Below are 19,378 nucleotides of genomic sequence, written 5' to 3'. Positions count from 1 at the left end.
ATTGCTCTGGAGTAGTGATGGGACTTCCGGGTCTAGAGCCGGTTCTTTTGGCTCGGCTCATTACAAAGAGTCGACTCTTTCGGCTCTCAAGTGGCTTTCTCGTTTAGATTAATTCATTACCTAAAATAATGTAAAATGATATGTAAAATTAGTTACTAATGTAAAAAAAACATACATTATATCAAATGTTTATTATTTATAAGGCTTTATTTATATACTCAACATGGAGCAGAGTGCTACAAAAATTAAATTATGAAGTACAAAAACAAGACTCATCTTATTTAGACAAAAATAGACAGTCTATGGCTCAGGGTAATTCTGGATTGACTCATGTTGATACCAGCTTCGTGTGACAGTTTGGCGTGATCTCCTTTGTTAGCTTCAGTGTTGCTGTATCAGACACCACCGTCTCATCCAGGACGGAGACGAGTCTACTTACAGACAGGAGGTGGAACAGCTGGCTCTCTGGTGTAGTCAGAACCATCTGGAGCTGAACCCGCTCAAGACGGTAGAGATGACAGTGGACTTCAGGAGAAGCACATTTTACTAAAGTCAAATTCCTTGTGTGTTCAAGCATACTTGGCGAATAAAGCTGATTCTGATTCTGATTCAGAAGAAGTTATCTGGGATATGTTGAGCTCGCTTCGTAGTATACCCCTCTAGTGTTCATTTTGCTCTAAATTTTTTTGTTATTCAAGATCATATATAATTATCTACCTCCTCAAGGTGTAAGCCTTCATTTCCCTGTTCTGAGTCATACTTCAGCACCCCTCGTTTAAAACAAGTTGGCATTCTTTTGACTATATATTTAATTGTAACGTTGTTTGTTCTTGTTCTTGATGTGAATCCTCAAAAAGAATCATTCTTCACACTTTGCCAAACAACTTCTTAATTTATTTAAAGTACGCGCAGTCCTTTACAAACTACAATACTTTTGACATGATATTTTGTTTCAAAACTATCACTGATTAAAGAACCTGGAGTCGCTGTTCTGTTCATGTTGTTTAAATTAACTTGAGACATGATATGTTCATTTAAATGCATGAACAAACAGTAGAAAGAAATCAAAAGTAAGCGTGAACAAAATCCTACAAATATGTACAAAGAAAAATGAGAAGAAAAAAAACGTACATGTACAGTAAAAATCTGGATTTACACTTAATTACAGGAGAAAATTACAATTTTATAGGTTAAATTAAAAAAAACTTGGTGAGAAAGCTTTTTATTTTTTTATATTACAATGCAATTATTGCATTACGCTGATGCTGTCATGATACCCTGCAAAACTGACAGTTTTTAGTGTGCTGAAACAGTCTCTGTGTGTCTGCTGCATCAGTCCAAGAAGAAGATGTTGTTGAACTGCGTCGCACAAAGCCTCTTAACCTCCTCTGCAGCGGAAAAAAAGACAAAAGGGCATTAAGGTTGAAGTACAGATTAAGCATGAAGGCTGAATGTCTGTAGCTGTAATGGCACCGTTTTTGTTTTATATCCAGGTTTTAAAGGACTTACCGTTAACTTCAATCAGATTTGCATTCTTCTGATTCAGGATCACATAGAGTTCTCTCTGGTCCGACTTCTTGCCGACTACCCAGTAGTCTGTCATCGCTTTTACAATTATTTCTTCATCTTCATCCACCCTGGGAGACAGACAGAAAGAAGTAAGCACCATCAAACAGCAACACCATGTCTTTGTATGTTAGGACAACTACAATGATAATATTGTTTATCCACATAGACTAGAAAGGATTATTTATAAAAGTCCATGATGGAGAAAATGATCTAACATGTCTGAAGGTTTTAGTGAGGAATGACTTAGCCTCTTATCAGTAAAACAAGAGATTTAATATTCAAAGCAAAGCAACAATATTTCAATGATTTAAATTCCAACATCTTCTCACAAAAATAGCTCTGAGTGTGTTTCACAGCTGAGGGCAGCATCTGCACTGAAAGAGGAACTGATATGAATACTGGAACAAATGCCACCTCATGTCCCACAGACTGAAAATGGAGCTGTCACATGATGACTACCGTCTCATGACAAAATAGATGCTTAGTTTACAAGGATACCAGCGCATCACATTACTTATGAAAATGACACAGCTGTGCTCCAACGATCTGAGAAACATCAAGGGTTTGCAGTTGTACACATTTTCTTTGATTCAACCCACTGTTTGGTTTCCATGGAAGAACGTTTCAGCCAACAGGAAGAAGTCAAATTAAAGCCTTGACAATGTTGAAAAAAGATGTTAGTCAAAATAATGAGATTAAAAGTCAAATGTAGACATGATTAGATAGTAAGTCAGGAATATTTATTCCAATGTGGCGAAAAACTGTTAATCTTTAAAATGTTATAAAGGATGCTTGAAAAAACGTTTAATTACTGTTACTTAATTATACTCATCATTCTCAACCACATACTCATAGAGTAGGTGTCCATACACATCATATTCATATTTTGTACTTTTGAATTCTGTTGATGTAATAACTGTATTTAAATTAATTATTCATTTTGTATATTCTTATGTTATTTTATTTTTTTAGTATCAACTATTGTCTTTATATGCGTCAATTTAGTATTTTTTTAATTCATTTTTGATATTAGAACACTATTTGGGTGGAGGCTTCAAATAAGCTCTCTGAGTTTTCTGCCTCATCCTGCACATTATATTATTTATCTTTGCTATTTTTTTGTATGTATTTTCTTTTAATTGTGCAAATAAATAAACATAAGCACAAGTCATAATTACAAAATAAAAGGTTACAACTATAGGATAAAAAGTAATGACTGAGAGATAAAAGGTTCAACTTGAGTAATATAATCTCGACTTGACATCTCATAAGTATGAATTGATGAGGGTCATAATAATAATGAGTGTGAGAAAAAGATCTAATCCTTTATCTCATACTTGTATGAGGTGTTAAGTTATATGAGGTGTAAGTCTTCCATTGTAATTTTGACCTTTTATCTCAAAATTGGGACTTTTAATCTGTCACAAATATTCCTTTATTTATGATTAAGACTGAAATCTCTGAGTTTTAATCTTTCATTTTTTTCATTATGTTTTTTTAATCTTTTAGTAATGACATTTTAGTTCTTAAATTTTTACATTTGTGTCATTATGACTTTTTATCTGTGCTGATTTTTGTAAATATTTGTAAATTTACTTATTTAGTTGTGTACATACGTCGTAAGATATGCTTATCTTTACTTCTTTATTTCTAATTGCTAATAACTTTTTAATAATTGCTATTTTATATGCTCTTGTGTACTTTATACTGTTTTGTACTGTCTACTTTGCCGCTGTAACACTTAAATTTCCCTGTTGTGGGACGAATAAAGGATTATCTTATCTGATTTGTCATTCCCTGTGAAGACCCTTGAATAAATGTCTGGAGGCGTGTTGTGGAGATGAATACAGCTAGTTTTACAAAGCCTGTGTTCTATGATGCACCTAGCAAAGTCGCAGTTGATATCTCCCAGTATCTTCATGAGGTCTGGATGGACGGAGGTGAGGCAGACACTGGCAGTCTTCCTCATGTGGATGGTGCTCTTCTCCGCCAGGTTCATGTGGTTGAAGTAGATGAACTTGAACTGGGGCTCCTTCTCAGGCCTGAATGGACACAGAATCATAAAGATATTTCATCACTTTTAATAAAAATATCCATCAGGCTCATGAGCCTACTCTACTGGCCTCCCATGTAAGGAATCATAGAAGACCGTGATTACAACAGCTGAGCTAACAACAGTGCTGTAAGAAGGATGTGTTATGTATGCTGATTTCTCGCCATGCAGAATATTAGGAGATTCACAGGCAAAATAAGGACACAGAATGTCTGAATGTCAACTGAGGATTCAGGGATGGGATCATTTATTCAGAGGATTCTTCAGCAGGGTGATTAAAAAGGAGCCCATCACATTGTTTGGGCTGGGGAGTCCGGTCTTGGATTACAGGCGAGGACGTCTCTGAAGCTGACTGCAGGGGTTAAAGGGGAGCGTGCCAGGATACCAGTCTGAGTCTGTGAAGCTACACCGCTTGAGTTACACTTAAGTAGTGCCCTGATGATATCGAATGGTACAGTCTCATCTATCATTGCCAGCCTTGCAGAGTTTATACAAAGGACTGACAGAACACTGATGGCACACAACAAACAATTACAAAGAGTCTGTCGCCTGTCTTTTATGTGTCACTGGCTCTGAGTCTTTCCAATTATCTAAAACTATCAACAGGAGGTTTGTAGAGAGAGCAGGAAAACACAGGACAAGATTTATATTCAAAGCTCATGCTGCAAACTACAAGGTCAGCAGAATGCTACACTAATTCTTCCCAAGCAAGCAGAACAATCTCCTCTTTCATCATCAGCTTAACCGATTCAAACAAACTGAGAACAGTCAGAGCAAAGACAACTTCTTCCAGACATCATTATCTGGACACTGTATGGGCCTAAGTAGTTAGTAGGGTAGTGAGTTTTGAGTGGAAGAGGATTCTCTCACTGACCCTGATATCCTGCGGTTGATGGTGAACTGCTCACAGATGTCAGATGCAAGCAGAGTCAGCTGAGGGCCCACCAAACCGTCTAGCTGCTCACAGAAGTCTCTCGTCAGCTCCACAGAGGCTGGACGGAAAAGAGGGAAAGGAGAGGCATGCTTGAGGTTTATATGAGTTATAAAATTGTCCAAATACTCGGAAGATAGGCAAAAAATAATAGAGCTTTATGAAAAGAAATGAAGGGAAATTAAAACGAAAGTCAGCTGTGTTTAAGTGGATGGGTGGTGCTCACTTACCATTGATCATAAAACAAGCTGCAGCACTCATCGCCTGGAAGAGAGCAGAGCAGTTTAAATGTAGAGTCACGTCACACAGGTCAGAAATGACATTACATTGATGGTAAATATTTTGGGAGCTCTTCATCATTTTAAAATACAGCTGCTTAATCCTGAAAATTCTAATCATTTTATTGAGCGGTGGAATATAACATTTCAAATAGACTGTTCATCCACAAATCCAGCCGTCACAGGCTATGAGAAACATCCCCAACAAATGAAGGGCAACTTACTCGTTCTGTCTTATTACATAAGTAAGTCATTCTTGGAAAGGGCTGTTTAAGAGTGGACACTGTCCCAAAATAGCACATCACATTTGTTTGAGTTTTACCTTATAAACAATAAGATGCAATTCCTCGTAGCCATCCTCTGCGCTGACAAATATTTTGGGAAATCGAAATTTGGCTTCTGGGTCTTTGAGGTTTGTCGGCCCCGTCAAAAACCTGAAAAATCAGGAGAGGTGGATGAATACTGGAGTTTGTAAAATTTTAAACTTTATCTGAGAGATTCTTTACAGAACTGAATTTAAACTATAAAAGGCTGTGATGCTGGAACTGCTGTTTAAAAAAAAGGACCCCAAAGACTGATGGAGCAGAAATGAGGACGTTTGCTCTGATGGTGCTGTTGGAGGAAAGACAATGGAGTTATAAAATTAGAGTTTTTGCTCTTTATGTGTTATATTCATTAATCAGGAAGTCCCTTGGGATTAAAATCTGTTTTTAGAAAAAGACCAAGGACAGACAGCACGCATCACAAAGTTACATAAATAATAATAATATAGATTATACAAGAAGCCTTCAATCAACAGCAAAAAACAAAAATCAAACATGTAAAAAACACCAGAGGGAGAGCAGACTCGGAACATGAAATCCAGTTAAGCAATTGCACTCTTCTGTTACAGATTTTGTCAGAGCTCTGACCTCTCTGAGGTACACAACATCATTAAGCTGAAGTCCCAAAATATGGGAAAGCTGCTCTTCCGAAATCTGAGCAAATCCCGCTACCTGGTAAAGCAGCCATCTAGTAGAGCGGAAATCATAACAGCTGTCAGTGAGTGATAACAGATTACACAGATGTGAAGGGAATTTACCCGGCACGGCTTTGCACATCAAAAACAATACCAAAGCTGCGTTCTGCTGAGGGCTTGTTAAAGGACAGGAATGTTAGTTAGATATTCAACATTACCCAATGAACTATGTCATAGATTTAGATCTTTGAAATCTGATATACATGAGAGCGTAGCCTGGATACATTTTAAAGTAACTTAATAAAATGCATGCACTATATTAAGTGTAAAAACACAGCATGAGCTCCAGCATCATCACCAGGTCTTTAACTCATGCTATAAAAGAAAGCCTGACCAGCCTAACATAGGTTATAGTAACAACCCCTCTGAAGTGCGAATTCAAACATTAGCTGAAATCTGGGAGCGAGCTGTTGAGATTTGGCCTTCTGCGGAGTCAAAGAACCAACTTTGGACCATGTGCCGACAAATTGAGCTGTCCTGTTCCTGATTCCTGGTATGCTGTCAACCACCGACACAATCTGAGATGTACCAAGTGACAGTGAGTATGCCAGGCACTGCACCAATCTAATACCACATTTTATTACCACCCCACTCCCATGATAAGAACAGGCTTCAGGCATTTTATACTGTAACAGTGACAAACATCAACAACGCATGGCTAGCAGAGTAGAATATTTGTGAGGCTAGCAGAATACTAGCAATCAGTGTGTTTCAATAATATGCATACTTCTAACACTGCTGGGAACTCAAGTCAAAGTATCAGAACCAGTATCCAGAAGGAAGAAAATTAGGGATGCACCCAAATGAAAATTCTTAGCCGAAACTGAAAATGAGGAAACCAAGGCCGAAAACTGAAAACCAAAACACCGAAAGAAATGATTATGCCAATTATTAGTAGGGAGACCAGGGGTGCTCAGTTTAGTTGCAGTTGGTTTGTATAGCAGTTTGAACACACTGGGTTAAAAGAGCTCACAGTTATAGACAGAAATGCCAAAAATGTTACAACTGCCCCCGGTCTTCAGACTCTGAAATGTCGGTAAGGGCTCTTTGGAGCATGGGCATACAAGGTCAACTTCATGTTAGTCTACACACATATTACAAGACATCCTGTTTACATTTTGGCCATGAAACGCCCCTATTGTTCTCGCCATGGTTAAATATACAATATCTTTTGGCCACATTAGTGACAACAATAGCTCATTGACCAATTCAACAGCTGCTGGATAGATTACTGTGTAATATTTTTCAGACATTTGTAGTCCCCAGAGGATGAACCGTGCTGACTTTAGAGATCTCCTGACTCTTCCTGGAGATCTCCTGACTCTTCCTGAAGCACCACCAGCACAAAAAGCTTTTAGCTTTCTCCAATACATGGGTTAATTTAGAAATTCTCTCTAGCTACTGTATCTCTGTACTTTTGGAAGTGTAGTAGCAAACATGGCAACCCTTAGACCTCTAAAGCTTACATCCCTGCTGTGTCCAAATTTAAGAAGCCCCCCATGGCAGCTCGCATGGTGGTTAACTCTTGGTCATGTTTGTGTAGAAGGGTAGACCAAAGTGTAAAATGGAAATGAATGGTATCCCAAAACCCAAGCTGTTGTGTTCATGAGCTTGTTATAGTTTGACAAACACTTCAATAACCAAACATACTCAATTATATTATTATCCATGATAATAACCAAATGATTACTCATGAGTTGAACACAAAAGCAGCTGGAATTGATTTTATGACAGTTTTTCTTTAACCATCATATCCATCTTTAAAAGTTGAAGAAAATCCTCGAAGACTATTTTCATTTTGTTCAACTCCTTGACATCCTTTCCAAGCTTTTGATGAATTATCTTTAGCCTACAGCACATTTTGACCACAGTGTGAAAAGCTCATCAAGAAATTAGCATGCTAATCATAGATGAAGGAGATTAACCTCCTCAGGGAGGGTTTACTACTCTCTCCTTCATTACTGATCCAAAGGATGGGACCCTGAGCTCAACAGAGACTCCACTGTTGTACCGTTACAACGCTGGATTCCAAGGATGCCATTTAATATTTAGTGGAACCATTTGCACTTGGAGGCATATATGTGTGTTATTTTTGTTTCTCTAGTGTAGCTTCAACAGCATCTGGAGCCTTTTATATTTTACATTGCTGAGGTTACAGCTTTTTAATGGCCTTGATGGTATTCTCTATATCCCAGTGTGTCTCAAGTTAGGGTTGTAACACTGTTCCTTGATACATCACCAGGAGTCAGACTCATCTCACTCTTATCCATCTCAGCACAGAAACATTTAAACGAAACATCCACATCCTACTACTTTAAATCCTTCTTTCTACAGACAGTGAGCACAGTTACATGGGGTCAGCGACTTACCTCCCATAGTGCAACAGATTCCCTGCGACCTCCGGCCTCAGAGGAGAGTCTCTGCCCGCCAACTAAGAGAAGAAATGTTTAGAGCTATAAGATAAATGTTCACAGAATAAAATCATATAAAGTCATATGTATGATCATTGGATGTATTGATTGTTAAGAACTCACTCGAAACACGCATTATTGTTTCATGTGGTCCACATCATGTGGTCTCATATTACACTCGGCTATCAGGGAGGTGTTTTAAGTTTAAAGCCTGTTTCGATGTGATGCAGCTGTTTAAAGGTGTCGCACACAGCGGAGACGCTCAGCTGGCGGCTGCGGCTGTGCGTCAGGTCTCCACGTGTGCTTTTTAAAGAGGATCAATGCGCAACTGCTGCCAACAACGACTCGAAGGTTGACAACTTTAAACATTTCCCACCTTTGGATCCAAAGCCAACAGACTGGTGGGAATTGCTAGTATGCTATGTTTGCAGACCTGCAACATCAGAGCCGTCTGAGCTTTTCTGCAGCTGGACTGATTATGACCCGGTTGCGCTCCCGGCTGACACCTGACCAAATAGACATGTTTATTTTTCTCAATAAGAACGAGTAGACAGAAAACTGGACACTGTGAGTCTGAAGTACTTTTCTGTTCATAGTATGAGCCTTTACATTATAAGACTATGTCCGCGGAGGGTATTTTTATATGCCTGATCGTTGATAATCAGTGTTAAACATGAACCCATATTCAAGACCGTCAGTTATATGCACTTTGTTGCTGAAGAAAAACATATTTGGCCTTGTTTTTGACATAAGAATAATAATTTTTTTTTTAATTGATTAATCGATAATTGATCATTAACATTTAAAAAAAATGTATCACGGATAATACTCAAAATGTACAAACCTAGTCTGGATCATTAATACAAATCCACTTTGAACAAATTCTTATACTGGATATCAGGGTTGCTTGATTCTGATTCTAAATTGAAAACTGGACAAAATGAGCTTTCACATCTGAAAGAAAGAAAAACTTCATGGAAGACTTGTAGCCCAACTTTCAAAGACTCAATAGTTTCTGCTGCAGTCAGAGATGATAGTGAGAACACCTCAACAGAGCATAGAAACCCTATTTCAATGAAGTCAATGATGTTGCAAAATAAAGTCTGTGATCGTGGAGTTTAAGTTGGTCATACTGTATGTGTTCAAGTCCCTTTTAGTTTTGTCCCTTATCTGGATAAGACAATATTATTTAAATAATTGAATAAAAAAAAATGGATTCAAATCTAATTTAGAGAATGAAGATATACTGAGCACTTTCATAGAGACACGGTTAAAGGAGGACACTTGGTTCAGTTTTAAATAGAAGTATGCCATGCAGTAGTTCTCTACTGCAGTACTTCCTTATTTGACCTCTCATTCCTCCTTCAGCTTTTCATTCAGCTGTCTCTCATGCATTTCCACCTCCTCACCTCTGGTTCAGAGTGCCTCGGGAACAGCGAGGTGGTCAGATACTTGTACAGGATCCTCATGTCATCTTGTTCCAGTCCGCTCCTGCGTGACCAAACCAAAATGTAAAAATGACAGCGTTACACCTTTTAACCTTCATGACACACCCCGTAAACACCAAAACAAACGTCTGTGTGTGTGCTGCATTTTTAGTGTGGTGTTTAGAGGTTGGTTGTTAAAATTAAGTGTCTCCTGGCAGGGTTTGCTGTTCAGCAGAGGCTGTAAACGCTCTACTATGAATAGTGCAATGCAGCCAGGCACTTAATTTGGACAATAATTAAACTGCTCTGAAGTAATTTCATTAGCAATCCTATAATCCTCTCCATGCGTACGCAGCCAGCCGAGCGGCAGGTGACATGTCAGGGAGCACATTAACTACAAAGAGGATTACAGGTCGCGTTTGAGGCCACCTCTGTTTGCCCAGTCTGTCTTGATGTGTTTGTAAATGTCAGTGCTGGGATTTAACACTTGTTTGTAATTGAAAAAAAATATTCTAGGGTTACACAAGGTTTGGTGTATAACAGGGCTGTTGGCACACAAAATATAATAGATAAATAATAAATGAAAGTTGAGTACCAGATGAGCTGGTCGTTGTACAGGAAAGCTGTGTATTTGATTAGACTCAGACTCTCCTCCACTCTGTTGACGAAGGACTGGATTTTCAGGTAGGTCATCTTGTCCAGTGGGAAGAAGCTAATTCCTCCAAATACGTCCAGCAGGTCACACGACTGCAAGTGGAGAGTCTGCAGGTACTGGACATCCCAGAGTGAGCACACACACACGCACGCACATGCACACACAGAAATACAAGAGACACATGAGAAGGGAAGGAGAAAGGTTTTAGTTTACTCGCTCGGTGCCCAATACAGACGGAGGAATAAGAAACTTTGGCTTGTGCTCGGTTGAGACAGTTGCATCATCTTGAAGGAAACACTGACACTCAACCTCTGATACACACACCATCCCCTCTCTCTTTCTATCCGTCCTCTGGTTACATGGAGGAGAGGGAAGCCTGTGTTAACTTAAGAAGGGTATTCCCGGATTAGGAATAAATATTTTATACCCTAGCAGAGAGTTTGATGCAGTTTGAGCTCTGTCACTGCAAGAAGTAAGCCAAAACCAGCTTCATTTGTGTGAAGGTATGGGCACTAATTGCTGGCCATGTAACATAAACTGATTGTATGATTATGTGGGAAATGTATTTACCCTGTAGAAGAACTTTTCAAGTTTCTGAATGAGCAGCTCGACTCCGCCTGCTTCCATCGCTCTGCCGAATGTGCCGTTGAAGAGCTTCAGCAGAAAGAAAATAATCGTCAATGTTACCAGATGACATTTGCTTTATGCAGTTCTTCTGTTAGTAGGTTAAGGTACTGTTGCCTGGAGTCATAGGAACCCATAATGGAGAATACATTTATTTAAAAAAAACAGGTGAATTTTAAAGCTCCTGTGAGGAACATTTAGTTTGTGTTGTTTATGGTGCCTCCTGTGGAGGAACCACTACCTCTTATCTCTTTACTGATTTTGTCCGATACATGCCGTAGAGGGGTTTACCGATGAAACTCACCGGTCAATCATATTAATATGACTCATTTCCATAGCAAAGGAAAGGCTGTTTTTGCAGCATGCTGTAACCACAGACTGTATAAATAATGGACGTAGTATCCGTGACGTCACCCCTCTGTTTCTGAAGCGCTGTTTTGAAGCCAATTGTCGGAGGGAGCCATATTGGATATGCTGAAGTCAACCGAACTTCTGTCGACCTAGTGTGAGGTAAAGAGAAGGGCTTTGAGCCTCCTAACCAACAGCTACAGTGTTCCTGCCTGTCAATCAAGTCACCTGTGCCTCTCATAATGGAAAACTCATAATCTTAAAATCTTCGAAATTGCTGCGTTTTGAAAAAAGTCATCCCCCTACAGTGTGTGCTGATCCAGGAAAAGCTATCGAAACTTCCCCTTCTTTGTACCAGGCTGTAAACATGTTTATTTCTGCTGGAAAGATCGTCTTTCTTGAATTTGTGTGTATGTGGTTTCCGGTACTTCCGGAGCCAGCCTGAAGCGGACACTTGAGGAACTGCAGTTTTCAACACTTCCGCATTGGCTTCAATTCTTGCGGTCAGCGGTTGCTGCCTGGTTGTAACTCACTTCATTTGAAACCCACACCATGACAGTGATAATGATCATCAAAAGTTACAACATAGAATTGATCTGTCTTCTTGCTGATGGCCTGGCTGTGTTTGTAAGTGTTACATAGGCACCAGAGTTATTTTGAGTCTGTTTGACAACTACCTTAAAAAAGAGAGGAGCTTTAAAGACGACTTCTCAAAGGATTTTGAAATATGGAAATACAAGTCAGAATTTCCAAAGGTTCACACAATCACATTATTTTACTAACAAATATCTTGATTAAATATTCATTTTTCTGGATATGAAAAGTAGACTTTTTTCCCTGTATGTTTAAGATATATTTTTTGTAATCAGTGTAATAAATGAAAGTATAAAATAAAAGAGATTTAAAACAATAAAATATATTTACAATATAGAGTTAATTACAGATTACGTAGATGTTTAAATAATTTACATATTTACAGAAAAAATTAATAGTGCTTGTATTTGTTATTTTTTATAATTTGTTTCGGTAATTTTTTACGGTTCCCCTTTTGTTAAATTAACCTATTTACTGATTTTGTCTTTTTGGGTTTAACCATTATTTTGCACTTTTACAGATTTATTTTTTACACGGCCCTCCTGTGACTCCGTACTTATCGGCTTTTAGAAAATGAGTAATGGACTAGCCCCCAACTAAATCCAAAATATGAGAAATACATAAAAGTGTAGAGTGAAGAAATGCAGATTCAGCAAACGTACCTTGTACATACTGTAGCACTGTCTTACCACCGCACCATAAACTGTGTCCTGTAGAGGAAAGAGGGGATGGTTGGTTAAACTTCAAACTGAAAGAAAGAAAGAAAACACAGATTTTCACAAGAATTTGAAAAGACTCACAAGTATTTCTTCTTCCTGATATTCTATTGTGGGAGGCTTTCCATCTTTGTTTGGTTTCTCGATCATCGGGTTTCGAACCACCTGTCAATTAGAAATGCAAACAGCAGACAAGAGGAGTAAGGCTTAATTACAGCTCAAAATAATGTCAACAATGTCTTGACAAACAGAGTAAATACTGAGCAAATAATGTGTGCCAAAGAGTTTGAGGTACCATGACTATCCAGAAGCTGTCCTCGGGCTCAAAGAAGAACTGCCGGTTCTTCTGTGTGTGCAGGGATTTGGCTGGTTTGGTTGGGCAGAATGTCCTGGAGACCGTGAAAACAGAGAAGACACACCCAAACAATCTGATCAGAACATTATTATGTTCTCACGCATCAGTGTGTGTTTGACCACTCATAGCAATATTAAATCATTTTGTTATCTTCTCTTGATGTTTGGTGAATGTACACTTTTCTTTGGTTTGCAACAATAAGAGTCAAACGTTTCCATGAATTAAAGGGTTATGTTTTAAACCTTTGACATATTTTGCATGTGTTAGCATATTAATAATTAATAGCTACAACTTTTTGTATGCTGGTCCTATAAACAGTAATAGGATACAAACAACTCCCTGTCTAGTTTGAACATTTTGGCTCAAGTCTTACAAACACTTCCTACAACAAACCAACGTCTTATGTTTCTTGTTAAATGATGAGAATTTTTTACTTTCTGAAAAATATGTATCTATGTTGGGATCCTTTCTGTAAACTTGTGAAACAGTCTGAGCCTTACAACAGCATGAAAGCATTTTTGTTGGAGGTGCTTTGATTTGGTTGAGGTTGTGCTTATAGCCTGTTCTGTGGCTGCTACCTGAGGCAAACTATTTAAACTATTCCAAAACCTTGTTGGAACAATTCATAATAGACTGTTTGAAAACTACTAACAAAGGTTTACAAACAATAGAAGCATACTTTGATGTTATAAACGTTTTAAGTCCACGCCAAGAAGGCTAAACAAACACATACAAATCCACCCAGGCAGTTCAGATTAAGAGGATTGATCAAGTCCAGTGCCAAACTCTTTACCTGGTGAACTGTACAATGGCTTCACAGAGACCAACATTTCGTATCTTCTCATTCTTCTCCACGTCACTAGGGTGGTAAAACAAAATCTTCTTCTCTTCCTGAGAAACAATACAAATATAAACGAAATAAAATATATTAGCAATGCAAGTAAATAAAAATAGGAAAGAAAACTACAACCTTAATTCCATCAGAGTGGGAGCACTGTGTGAAATGTTGACCAAACATTGTGACTTGGGTTTGGCAAGAAAAACATCTTTTACTAACACTGACAAAGGCAGCTCTTTGATTGTGTTGATGTCCTTTATCTATTTGTTTTTCTTTTAAATGGTTAATTTTGCTCACTGTCTGCTAAAAATGTCTGGCCCAGCTCATGTCCTCTGTCTGAAAATCCGGCCCAACCAAATATCTAATTGAATAGCCCTGATCTACATGATCTACACAGACTGTGGCTGAATCCACAAATGCAGGTCTAACCTGTACCATGCAAAGAGGACGGCATGTTTAAACATGATCCAGAAATGCCAGCGACTTATCTGGGCCCGTTTAGATAGACTGAGACAAAGTGGAAACCTGTCCTGTGGTCTGACAAATCCAAAATTTGATATTACTTTAGGAAATCATGGACCCCATATCCTTCGCTCTGAAGAAGAGAGAGACCACCAAACTTGTTATAAAGCCCAATAGATACGCCAGCATCTCTGATGACATGGGGATGCATAAGTGCCAAATGCATGGCTAGTTTACACATCTAAGACAGCACTATTAATGCTGAACAATAAACACGTTTGTGGAGCAACATGTGCTGCCATCCAGATTATGTAATTTTTAGGGAAGCCCTTGCATAATTCAGAAAATGCCACACCACATTTGGCACGTATCACAACACCATGGCTCTGTAGTAGAACAGTCTTGGTGCTAACCTGGCCTGCCTGCAGTCCTGACTTCTCACCTACTGGAAATATTTGGTGCAGCAGGAAACAAAAATCTTGACAAAGGAGACCCTGAACTGTTGAGCAGTTGAAATCCTACATCAGATAAGAGTGTGACAACATTCACTTTCGAAACTCTTCGAAATATTTTCCATTAAACACAGGGTTTCAGATGATTTGCAAGCGATCAAATCTGAATCTGTTTAAACCAAAAAGGAACGCTGTGTACTAACCCTTATGGAATTGAGGTTGTAATTTAGCTTGTAAATATGTGCTTATCCAGGAATCAACCTCACCTCTCCTTCCCGGGGTCCAAATGAAGGGTTATAAATGAAAAAACTAAGCAGAGACGGTGTGAACTGTTTCTCTTGCATTCCTGAGGCCATTCTGGGACTGTAACAGACAGGTTTAGACAGATATTATATTAAACATGTTTTTACTTCCTTTAAATGACATCAAGTCTTCCTTTCATTATGAAAAACAAGTATACTTCACCTAATCATCAGCATTAGTGTAACTTGCGTCTGGATTTCTTCGCTTTAAAGGCAGTTTGGTTTGCATGCCGTGTGCCTGCAGAGTGAAAAAAGGAACATTAATATCATGAAAAAAAAACGTAAAGAAATAATCATGAACTCTGACTGGGGTTAACAGGTTTTGAGTTAGGTTTGTGTGGGCACATTTGGAAGTACAGCCGGCAGTATGAACCAGTACCAACCTTATTAGGTGTATCATATATTGCTAATGCCATGACCAACTGATAGTTTAATGCATCTTTTTAACATTTATCAAGAATAAAGAATTTTAAATTTGGGAAATATAGTTAACACAGTTACAGCTGGCACGGGTAGATACCATGAGTTTAAGTAGAAATTTAGAAGTGTTAGATTTCTGCAACCCTGATTCATGCAAAAGTGGAAAAAAATGTATTTAATAATCAGAATCTGGTGTCCAGAGTACACAATTTAATTGGCAGCTTTGTATGGTCTTTTTATGTTTTCTATTTTTATTTTTTTCTCTGCTCTCTCTCTACATTATTTATGTGTATGTATGTGCATGCATACGTATGCATGTGTGGGTTTGTATGTGTACTTATATTTAGTTTATTACTTCTCAAATATTTTTCAACTAAAATCTTCTTCACGTGTTTTTTATTCATTTATTTATCTGTTTATTTTATTCATTTTATTTTTAATATTATCAATTTTATTTTATTTCACATGTCTGATCCCCTGTTTGATTGTATTTGTTTTATCTTGTTGTTACATTAAAAAAATAAAAAATAAAATAAAATAAAATAAATAAAATAAATAAAATAAATAAAATAAATAAAATAAATAAAATAATCAGAATCAGAATCAGTATCTGGTGGAAAAATCTGATGGATGGTTTGTACAGGCCAATAAAGATGAATCACAGCTATACTGGTAATGGCAGACAGTCCATTAGATATGTTTTGTGAGTTTTTCAGGCCTTAAAATGCAGAAAATAGTGTTACAGGAAATCGTGAGACGATGTCATTAGCAGTTGAGCAGGCGGCTATCTGCCAATATATAGATTAAAAACGTTAAGATTTGGACTTTTATTATTTAAGTGAAAAAAACAGGCATATTTGAATGGTCTTATCAGTAAAATGATGGCGCTAATGCCACACAGTGAAGGTCTATTTTCATGCAAGCTGAAAATCAATCCCACATCCACTCACTACACTGACACCCTGAGAAAACTGTTATCAGTTGTTAAAATTTCACATTAGTCAGGGTCTAAAAAAACACAAAAGCTTTGCACAAAATAAAAATAAACACACTTCGGCCTGTAGATATAAATTCAGATGAATATCAGCATAAGATAGCACACATCACCCACACTACTTAAAATCACAATAAAGTAGAATCTAAGGCAGGGGTGTCAAACATGCGGCCCTCCGGCCAAAACTGGCCCACCAGAGGATTCAATCCGGCCTGAGAAACGACTTTACAAAGTGAAATATTCACAGAGAAGACATTAACTGCAAGTTTTAAATAAAAGTAACTACTACTTCAGATTTGTCCTCTGGGGGTCGCATTCAATCAGAGTGCTGACTGACTGCACATGAAAGGCACTTTTTTTTTCTAAGACTTTTTTTCTCAAAGTGAGAAAATAGATGACTTGCTGTTTGCATAATCTTGTTGAGATTCATAAAGACTTTTTAGAGCACTATAAGATGATCCACTAACTACTAACACTAGCACTACACCACCCCTGCATACAACACTGCCCATCGAGCAAACTGTTCATGCTGGAGCTGAGGGGTCCAGAATAATCAACTTTACCTTGTTCCTTATTATAACCTCTGTTCTGCAGTAAACATTACACTCTGTGTCAGGTGAATGGGTAACCTGTGTACTGTGTGTTCGCAGCAGGTTTCGGGCTTAAAGAGTAAAATATTCGGCCCACTATGAAACTCATCATGGCAAAAAATACAACAACTGTTTGTAGAAAGATAGTACATTAAATGTGAACATTTTCAGAATGTATTTGTATTTTTTGCACTAAACAAAAGGGAACAATTTGAGTTGTCCTTCTCTATGGTTTATTATGTTATGATTTTACTGCTCCAACTTCAGATCAACTTGGGCTGTATGTGGCCCCTGAACTGAAATGAGTTTGACACCCCGGGTCTAAGGGATACCAAAACATTCATGAAGAAATGATTTTTTATTGGAGGGCTGGTTTATTGAAATGTATCAGGTCAGGCTATGTGTACCTTGTAAACTGAGTCCATTGAAAAGTAACAAGGTCTGAAATAATATCATTTGAAATTTTCACTGGTTGCAAACCTGATAGCAACAAGTAAGCTTTACCAAATCAAACAGAATGTATTAACTATTATTTTGTTTGTAACATTGAAATGTTCAAGTTGAAATAATGTTGCAGCTACATGATAAATTCAACCTTTCACTTCAGGAAGTAACAGGACTTGATACTTCACCGATACTTCCTCCGATACTTCCTCCGATACTTTCACCTTCTTAAATCTTTCTTTCACGGACAGATATTTAAGTGAGATAATAACGTTTGTGCACCTCTTGTTGACGGACCAGAACAGCAACCCAACTGCTGCAGTTAAGCCCGTGTTTCGGTCCAAAGAGTGACCCAGTTGACTGGCGACTTTCATCTAAATGAGTCTCTCACAAATGCCTTTGGGTGTTCATTGAAGACACGCCTGATGAGTACAAATCTACTTAAAAACTAACTAAATTAGATTACACTCTCGAGGCTTTTTTATGTGTTTTCGCAGCTGTTCAAACCACGACCACCACTGACAAATCAGCTAAATGTCGCCAGTTAACAGGGTCACTCTTCAAACCGAAACACCGGTGAAGTCTGTACGAGCGGAGTGTAAAAGGCTTTCAATACTAGCTATTTCTATAAATAAAGACTCAACGAATTAAACACAAAGATTTGTTTATTGGCCTGTATACACAAGTAAAACTACTTGACGTTAACTGTTAACAAGCAATCAAAATACCACAGTTCAATCATTTTATAGAGCCAGTTTAGCTAGCCGTCTATGCTAGCAGTGGAGTTGTGTGTGCAGACATTCAGCCGGAGAAAGCTCAATAAACCATGACGGTGAGATAACAACACGACGGTAACACTCACCTTACAGAGCCGAAACACCACGCGTCCAGATGCTTGTGGTTGTACAGTGCGTAAATAAAAAAATAAAATGAGGAAATGAAATCAATGATATGAGGAGATGCCGCATTATACTTTACATTCTTAACTTCCTCCTTTTGACAGCGCGGTGTCACAACATTTTCTGCTCGGGTAAAACTGTATCCAAGCCAACAAAAGGTTCCATGACAATACTTTTAACGTGAATTGTTATGAACTGCGTTAGAAAAAATTAAGAAATGTAGATGGAATGTGCAATTATGTGTTTAATTGAAATACTCAGTGGTGGACAAAGTACATAGCTTCATTACTCAAGTCAAAATATAGATACTTCAGATACAAGTGAAAGTTGCTCTGTCAAATTATTACTTGAGTTAAAGTACTGAAGCCCTTCATTTTCAAAATACTTAAGTAATCAAAGTACTTCTTAAAAAATCCCCAAACTTTGTATTTTGACAATACATGAATGCCGTCAAGAATACATAGGAGTACATTCAGTTACATCATGTTTATTTAGAAACCATTACTTGAAATCTCTAAAAACTATACCATGGAATAAAAATAGAAACTAAGTTACTCCAAGCACAGACAACTGAGTTTGAAATGTTGATCTGGAATGAAAGAAATGTTACGTAGCTCAACACACTTTCTCAGGCTGGACAATTAATTTTTGTATGTTTGGGCAGAGTGGGAAACAGGGAGAACATTTCAAACATTATGTATCATTCTTCCTTTCAAAAACCTCTAACACGGGCTGAAGATATGGCCATGGGTGCTCAGGTGGAGAATTATAGCCATCATTACCACCTCTAAATGAACAGCCTGTTCTGAGTGAAATTTGCTCTGTGTTTGCTCCACAAATTCATGAGCTAACTTCAAAGCTAAAGTAGTGAGTAACTAGAGCATTGATAGAAATGAAGTGGAGTAAAAGGTACAATAATTGTCTTCTGAATGTAGTAAAAGTAATAAGTTCCCCCAAAAAATGATACTAAATTAAAGTACAGATACTCAAAAAATTTA

The 19,378-nt window shown here is 37.8% G+C and overlaps 1 protein-coding gene across 1 annotated transcript; it reads right to left on the bottom strand.

The window, feature by feature from the left end:
* Positions 1-869: 869 nt before the first annotated feature.
* Positions 870-18,521, bottom strand: ccz1 (CCZ1 homolog, vacuolar protein trafficking and biogenesis associated). The gene is made up of 17 exons (XM_034708322.1): positions 18,344-18,521; positions 15,197-15,271; positions 14,998-15,094; positions 13,773-13,870; positions 12,920-13,013; positions 12,709-12,789; positions 12,571-12,618; positions 10,913-10,996; positions 10,283-10,458; positions 9,670-9,751; positions 8,219-8,280; positions 5,154-5,265; positions 4,784-4,817; positions 4,497-4,614; positions 3,453-3,611; positions 1,510-1,637; positions 870-1,388 (listed from the first exon to the last, which is right to left on the bottom strand). The coding sequence occupies exons 2-17, from the start codon at positions 15,208-15,210 to the stop codon at positions 1,333-1,335; spliced, it is 1,443 nt and encodes a 480-aa protein (XP_034564213.1). The 5' UTR covers positions 15,211-15,271; positions 18,344-18,521; the 3' UTR covers positions 870-1,332.
* Between the last annotated feature and the right edge of the window lie 857 nt (positions 18,522-19,378).

The sequence above is a fragment of the Notolabrus celidotus genome, chromosome 18, assembly GCF_009762535.1.
Source record: "Notolabrus celidotus isolate fNotCel1 chromosome 18, fNotCel1.pri, whole genome shotgun sequence".
Classification (NCBI taxonomy): Eukaryota; Metazoa; Chordata; class Actinopteri; order Labriformes; family Labridae; genus Notolabrus; species Notolabrus celidotus.
Note: the sequence above shows the minus strand (reverse complement) of the source record. Positions and strands in the feature narration are given on the sequence as shown.